The sequence below is a fragment of the Anopheles aquasalis genome, chromosome 3, assembly GCF_943734665.1.
Source record: "Anopheles aquasalis chromosome 3, idAnoAquaMG_Q_19, whole genome shotgun sequence".
NCBI classification, from domain to species: domain Eukaryota; kingdom Metazoa; phylum Arthropoda; class Insecta; order Diptera; family Culicidae; genus Anopheles; species Anopheles aquasalis.
This window is the reverse complement of record NC_064878.1, coordinates 21,569,096-21,576,595: the sequence shown is the minus strand read 5'-3', so window position 1 is coordinate 21,576,595 and position 7,500 is coordinate 21,569,096. Positions and strand designations below refer to the sequence as shown.

Below are 7,500 nucleotides of genomic sequence, written 5' to 3'. Positions count from 1 at the left end.
CAGTACAGGGCTTGATCTTTCAGCTGCACTATCAACCGATCCGTCATGTACGGTTGCCGTACGATCTGGGGATGGATGGATGGATGGCGAGGAGAAAAAGGAATCAATAAAAGGTAAAGAGCAATTAGCTTTCTTCGCTCTCCGGACAATCTTTGCACCCCGAAAGGTGCAAAGAATGGATGAGCTTTTCTCATAAAAGAGTATGTTTGCAAATGTGTTTTTTTGTACTTTTCCCTTTTATGCATTTCAAACTTCGTTTTTTTTATCGTCAACACGCCACACTCTTGAACCTTTCTTCAATAAATTCTAAAACCTCACAAGAACCCACGCGGCAGGCGACCAAACTTTGATAATTAGAAACGTATTAAGAGAAACGGCGGCAAACGGAACAACAAGTTCACCGTTTATATTGCATTTTACAAACTTCTCCTGGCCCCCGGTGCTGTGTTTATGCCTCTAATTAAACTTTTTCTGCATACTGTTCGAGAAGGTGAAACTTTGGCCATTATTCCATAACGGCTGGCCAGCTGGCTGCTAGCCACGGATAACCGGGCAGCGTGTGACTCAGTGCGCTGTGCTGTAAGCTGCTTATTGCATTTAATTCGAATTTGTCTCTGCGATTGCCACACTCTTGCCACTCTGTTACTGGTTTATGATATTCTGTATTTGCATGCACCGACCACCGGGGGGGAAAAAAGCATGGAACACGGTGGTGAGTGGTAGTGTTTGCAAACTTGTTCCGCGACGGTAATTAATAAGCAATTTCACCGAGGTCCGAGTTCAGTCTGTTTCCGTCCAAGAAGCAGTGTTATTACACTCTGTGCTCTGTACGCGTTAATTATGACGAAGGAGCATTGCATAGAAAGGACCCGGAATTGAAAAGGATGCTTCTCTTTCCTTTTCTTTGCTTTTCAACCGGGCACTACAAGCTGCTGTTAGAAGCATTTCATCTGACTCACCTTCAATTTGTCGCTCTTGGTCTTCTTGCACACTAGAAGAAAGTCGGTGAATAGAAAACAGTGCACGTCCATCTGAAAGCAAATTAGGTGATAAGTTTGTGGGGAACAGGAGGTTGAATGAAGACTTTTAGATTTCATAATGTTTCCTTATAGGATGCTGTCTTAATTTTTGTTTTGTTGTTTGTTTGAATTGTTTCCAGATTTTCATTTGATTTCAGAGAACATACAGAGTGCACCATCAGATGCTTACCTATTTTAAAGTTGAATAACTCTGTCATTTTTCAACGGATTTGCACAAAAAGGACAGTTTGTAAAGCGTCAGTCTATGCCATTTTAGTAATGGATAATCACATTACAAGAGTGGACCGAAATTGTCACACTTTTTATTGAAAATAATCGTTCACTAGTGAAATCTGCGGTTGAGCAATCGAGTGGCATCCTCGTTCGCCAGATTTGACGGAGCTGAACTATTTTCTGTGGCTCTATTTGAAAAGTAAGGCTTATGCCAACAAACTGAAGGCTATGGCATAACTTAAAGCAAATATTAGAGCTAAAATTACCGAAAATAACTCCCCAAATGCTGTCAAAACTATGCAAAACGCCAGAAAAAAAGGATGCTCTTTGTATGTCAAATGAAAGCGGTCGTTTGATTGATAAAATATTTTGAGTATGGCACAATAAATGGCACAAAATTAGCTAAATAAAACTGGTTCATTTTCCAAAATCGGCTGAAAAATGAGAGAATTATTTAACTTTAAAAAAGGTAAGCACCTGATGGCGCATCCCTGTATGTACTGGACCTGTTCATGGATTTCTCCACAAAAGCTGCTTATTTTTAATGAAAAAAGATATCTTGAAGTACACCTTCCATTCACTGGAATTCTACTTTTTCACAGTGTTAAAAGCCATTATCTTCTTTTGAAAGATTAATTTAAAAACTTTTCTTTTTATCCAAACATGTTGCACTAGCCTTGTACGAATCGCAAACGAAAGCAGAGCTCAAAAAACTCCAGGAAAATGTGCGACATATTCGAAGTATGAATAATACGATACATTCTATCGCATGTAATTGCCGAACCGGGCTTCCATATTAATTTCATCGCATTAATAACACCACCACCACCACGAGCAATGATGCATGGTTGTTATTTATGACATACGCTATGCATGCAATGTAAAAGAGTGTAATAAAATCAATACCATTGCACCCCGTGAGGCTCGCACCCGGGAGCATAATGTGTCTAATGGATTTAATCAATATCAATTTCACGCTTGATGCCCACGCGAATTCTCCCCGATTCGCTGGCGCAAACTGTTGTGTACAGTGTACGTCATGGGGTGCGTCAAATTGGAATTAAAATTTTTCCTCGTTAAAATCAATTATTGACTCCAGCCAATTAAAACCGGCGCGACCGCCAGCCAGTCCGGGATCTCAATAATGCAACCATTCCCCGCTGGGGAACCGAATCCGTAGGATCAAGCTGTCTCCGGTTCCTGCGATGCGATGGCTTTCCGGATGGAAATTAAAGGACTTCCGTTTCGGAATTCCAACGGAACCATAGCTTCCCCCCCGCGTGGGACGGCATTATTCAGTTCAGACCGCAACCACGGTGTGGCCGATTTGCATAACAGAATATTCTGTTTCGAACCCGCCATTGACTCATGTCAATGGTAAAACGATTGTAAATCGATTCACAAGGCTTTGGGTCTCGGTCATTTGCAAATGATAACAACCGCTGGTACCGAAGTTGATTTAGTTGCGGATGGCCGTAAGGCAAACGCAACGATAGGAGGACGTCCGTCGCTTTACTTACCTTTCCCGTGCTGTCCTTGTACTTTAAATCACCCTCGACGAATACCTTCCGTCCGTGGTCGATGCCACGCATCGGCTGGCAAAGGTCAAACATAATGCTATGCTGCTTGACGAGCCGCTCGAGTGTTTCGTTGTTCGACTCGACCACATCGTAGCAGTCGATGCGAGCGTTGATGCCCTTCAGTCGTTCACTTTCCTGTCGCGTCGTCAGATGAGCGTTCACCCCCGCCACAAACTCCTCCACCGAGTGTATCTGGAAGTGAAGGTGGTCGTGGTGGTGGTGGTCAATCAATCGCGAATGCATGTGCGCCATGTGTTGACTTGATTTGTGAAATATCAAAAGGTACGTAGCCGACAGGAAGTAGCCTTTGGTTAGCGAGCAGGCTTACCATTGCATCGATGGTCTCCCCTTCCGCTTCGTCAGTGATATGTTTCTTGATGGCCGCCAGCAGCAGACCGTACTTGGTGAGCCGCTGCATCGGCCGGACGAGAATGTCGGCCAACCGCAACCGGTTGCACATCTTCTGCGACTCGCACCAGGCACAGTAGGTCATGAAGAGGGCGTTGTTGTGGTACATCTCCTTGCAGTAGAACTGGCAGGTGCTCTGCTCCGCACAGTACTTGGTGTAGGGCGTGAAGATGGTGGCAAAGTTGACGAAGCCCGTCTGGAAGTAGTAGATACTCATCGGTTCCCGTGTCCGCTCGCTGTGCTTCACCTGCAATGCAGCCAAAGGATTCGCACCGTTAGATGGCAAACTGGCAGCTGGCAGCTGGCATCCGGAAAGCCCTTTTAGCTAACCCGCTGGCTGCCGATCCTTACCATTGGGTAGAGATAGAGGGTCCAAAACCGAAGGTTGGCCTCCCAGATGTCCCGGATGTTGGAGAACAGCTTCTTCTGATCGATGTCGGTGAGAATGTTTTGCAGTTGAATGTCTTCTAAGCAGGCTAGGAAAAGCTGCGAAACGAAAGTCAGAGGTTACTTGACTGATCAGCTGACCCGTTCGTTCGTCTACAGTTTCCCTGTTAGGTTGATGGCGTCGCTAATGGCAGAATGATGTTTTTGGGTATTCTGCAAAATTCTGCTGCTTGCTTAGTTTGATTTTTCCCACCAAAGCCCAACTTGGGTCGGTGTTTGTGGCCAGAGAGGTAAAGACAATTCCAAAACTAGTCGCCTCACAGGGAAAATGAAATGATAAAGGTGGAGACGCCAGGTAACCCAATGATGGAGGCGCCAGGTAACCGGTAAAAAAAACCGGGTTTGAAACCCCGAAATATAAATTTAAACGGCTAAATACCCAGGGATCTCCAACTCTATTGTGACGTGAATTTTGAAATGTTGAAAAAAGGTTTTTTCATTCAATTTTTCCAACCATACTGTCATGGCAGATATATTACCAATCTTCAATTCCAACGCGGGTGTGTGACCCCTGGTCTAGAGAATGTGTAGTTGATGCTAAATCTTGACTAAAGGAAACTGCGCAGCAAAAAAAAATCAAACCTTACTAAAAACGACACTTGTTCTATATGTATATGAGGTTTTTTCAAACACATTTAATACATAAACTTATATGATGTCGGTTAATGTTGTGGTAATGTTGTTTTCGAAAACGATTTTATTCATCTCGAACATGGAATAAGGCCAGCGACACGATAATAAGTGTATTGTGTATTGAACAATACCTGGCTATTGTGTTCGGTTTTATTTCTTCAATGATTTACTAGGCTATTAATACCCTTCCAATAACCATGTAATCGAAACGCACAAAAAAAACCCCAAAAACGACTCTTCTACAACATTGAATCCGGAGCCAATTATAAAGCGATGCGTACACCCAAAAAAAGCCATAAACACAGCTTTAAAAAGCGCTTCGCTGCGTTCCAAACTGCACATTAGCTTCCTTTTTCTTTTAAATTTCCCACCATTACACCATCCGCTCTCCCCCGCATCAATGAACCTCAGAATGTGCTTCATCTCTGTTCCCCGGCGAAAAAAGAAGGCACTTTCGGCATCCCCACCCCTTCTCGAGTGGTAAATCAATAAAACACAATAGCGAAAGCGTATCGAATCAATAAAGCTCCACCGACCGGGAGCCTCCAGGACATCAAGGATGGCAGCAAACCACTCGCGCAAGAAGGCGAAAGACGTGTTTATGCGAATGAAATTTATGCTAATGTCTATGCACCCCAAAGCGATCACTCACCCGATACAGCGTGTGCGTGTCAATATTGGGGCGGTGGGCGGGATACGATTTGGGCGCCTTCAAAAATGAACATATTATGCATACAAGCAGCCAAGCCCGCAGCCAGATTGATGATGGGGGTGGGAGCCAGAAGATGGAGCAAAAGATAAAACGAATCGTTAACAATCCGGTCCTCCTTCCGTTCTCCGGTCTCCCTGCAACACTGCTCGATCCAATCCATACTCCATCGATCGGCTGCTGTTCGGAAGCTGTCGATGGCCAAGGTGCCAATTTGGGGCCGCGCATACCACGGCTCTAACGACGCCGGGAGCGTCTTCTTCCAGCGCTCAGTAATGGAGAGAAGCAAAATCAGGCGAATCTCGGGGATCGATTCTCCATAATAAATTATTCACACAATCGCACCGGGCGCAACATGTAAACGCATGTTCACCATCCGAGTGGAGCATGTTAAGGGGGGGGGGGGGGGGAAGGAAGGGGAAGCAAGATTGGCAGTAACTAGACAGGTAGACACGGAGCACCCCGGTTCCCGCGGTATCCGGAAACAATCCAGCAAGAAGGTTTCCCATTCATCCGTAAAACCAGATGTTTTTTTTGCACCTTTTCTCCTGATGGTCGCATGGAGTGGCACCTTTAGCTTCGGCACGTCGTTCTGCATCGATTGTGGCGCTGGCAGTGGACCATGGATCCGCGCACAACACACATGCACGCAGATACTCTCTTTAATGAGACCATAAATCACTGTTCTCACCGAGTAGCAGATTGCGAAAAGAAGAGATTACGAGTGAGGTTTGAAGAATCGACCCAACGCGTATCCTTAGCGATGAGTCACCTTTACCATCCCCACAAATCATCTGGAGAACTCTTTTCAGTTCGCTTGGCCGGTGCCGAAGAAGTTCCCAAACATTCACAATATCCGGTTGCGCGAGTTGTCAAATTTGAGGCAACCTCGCTCTCGCTTACGCTCTCTCTCCCTCTGTTCTTCTTGGACATGTTTGTTGAAACTGATTGAAAACAATTCGTGCGAGAAATTAGGGACGCTCTCGTCCCCGGGATTGAGATGTTTTGCCGGCTTCGAAAGACCTGGGCTCGTTATCCGTTAGTTAGCCCGTGTGTTCGCACCTTTTTTTTTATCCCGGAGTGAGGGTCCGAGTGTGACCTTTCCGATGCCGACTGGACAAGGGAGCATTTGGAATATCTTTTTTTTTTCTAATTTATTCCATTACTGCCACTGCAATTTGACCGGCTGTCCGGGTTTGTGCGGAAATTTGTTTGAAAAAGGTGCGTCCATCTCCGTGACAGGTTGGGTCGAGGTGTAAGGAATCGAAGCCTGATCTGATGATTTTTTGTTTGTATGAAGAAGACAGAAAAGAAATCCCCTATCGTGACTGTGCAATCGGTGACACGATAATCATGAGGGGTCCGTCAAGAGAGCAGCACGACACGAAAGCAATAGACAGCATCATCAACGTCCAGTACCGAGGGGCCTGACCCTGAGCGACGTGACCTATTTCCTCATCATCATGGTGTCACATGATGGGCAGTGAAGTTGTGGCCATGAAAGGGAGGGCGAGCATCTAAAAATAGTTTCGCGAAGCTTAAGCGAATCTGCTGAGCTTTGCAGATAATAGATCCACAGCATTCTCTGTGGAATCTGTCGATGCTGACTGATCAGCTACACGATTTGGAGCAGCACAATGGTCCAGCGAAGGTGTAAATTGAAAGTAAATTTTGTTGAGAAGATGTTTAATAAACAATTCAGATCAAGGATTGTTCGATAGAATTCTAACTAGAAAACATTTCCTATCATAAAAGCATATCTTTTGACATTATGTCGGCAATTAAGGGCCTGCTTGTGGGATTTCATTTTATTTTTTCACAACAGTTCACTGGTCATTCGAACAACACTGGTTCTCGTCTGCTTTCGCTATTAAATACAACAATGCTCCAGCTCAAACGAGTGAATTTCTAGAAAAGGAACGCTGATAACGCTACGGATTTAAACGGATTACGAGTAGCATTGTTTGAAATGCAAAGGAAGAGCATTGTTAAAGTGATGATCACATTGCACGCATTGAGTGCTATGAAATGGATTATTGGTGTATTAAGGTCATTAAACTTGCCGCCAGGTATTATTCAATATACAAGAGAATGATGATATGCCCTTTACCATAAAAAAATCTATAAGAAAAGACACAAGGACATATGTTTGCACAATGGGGGAATCATATAACAATCGATATGATCTCGTCCATTTTTTTTTTGGATTATGAAAAGCTGTCACTGATATTAGTTGTGGCATTATATGTTTGAAATTTTAACATCAGTAGTACATAAGTCTTCTTTGGAGCACTAATAGCCAATAGTTTAACAAGAAATCGAAGACATTTACGCGAAATTTCATAATCGAATGCTCAACAAACATGCATTATTTCCATTGATGTCAGTTGATTCCGTGCAATATGTTGCAAAGCTACAAAAGAAAGTGGGAATATGAGTGTAAATTCATCGTCATATGATTGGTTATCCC

At 44.1% G+C, this 7,500-nt stretch overlaps 1 protein-coding gene across 3 annotated transcripts in view; it reads right to left on the bottom strand.

Annotated features, from left to right (window-relative positions):
* LOC126576987 (uncharacterized) overlaps positions 1-7,500 on the bottom strand; it is a 92,793-nt gene that overhangs the window by 6,244 nt on the left and 79,049 nt on the right. For all 3 annotated transcript variants that reach the window (XR_007608308.1, XM_050238330.1, XM_050238331.1), the window contains 5 exons: positions 3,593-3,727; positions 3,162-3,488; positions 2,774-3,025; positions 960-1,031; positions 1-65 (listed from right to left, as the gene is read on the bottom strand). The exon at positions 1-65 is cut by the window's left edge and continues 624 nt beyond it. Coding sequence is in view for 2 of the 3 variants with exons in the window: in XM_050238330.1 (XP_050094287.1) it covers positions 1-65; positions 960-1,031; positions 2,774-3,025; positions 3,162-3,488; positions 3,593-3,727 (851 nt within the window). In the remaining variant the exon portion in view is untranslated. The remainder of the gene's footprint in view (positions 66-959; positions 1,032-2,773; positions 3,026-3,161; positions 3,489-3,592; positions 3,728-7,500) is intronic.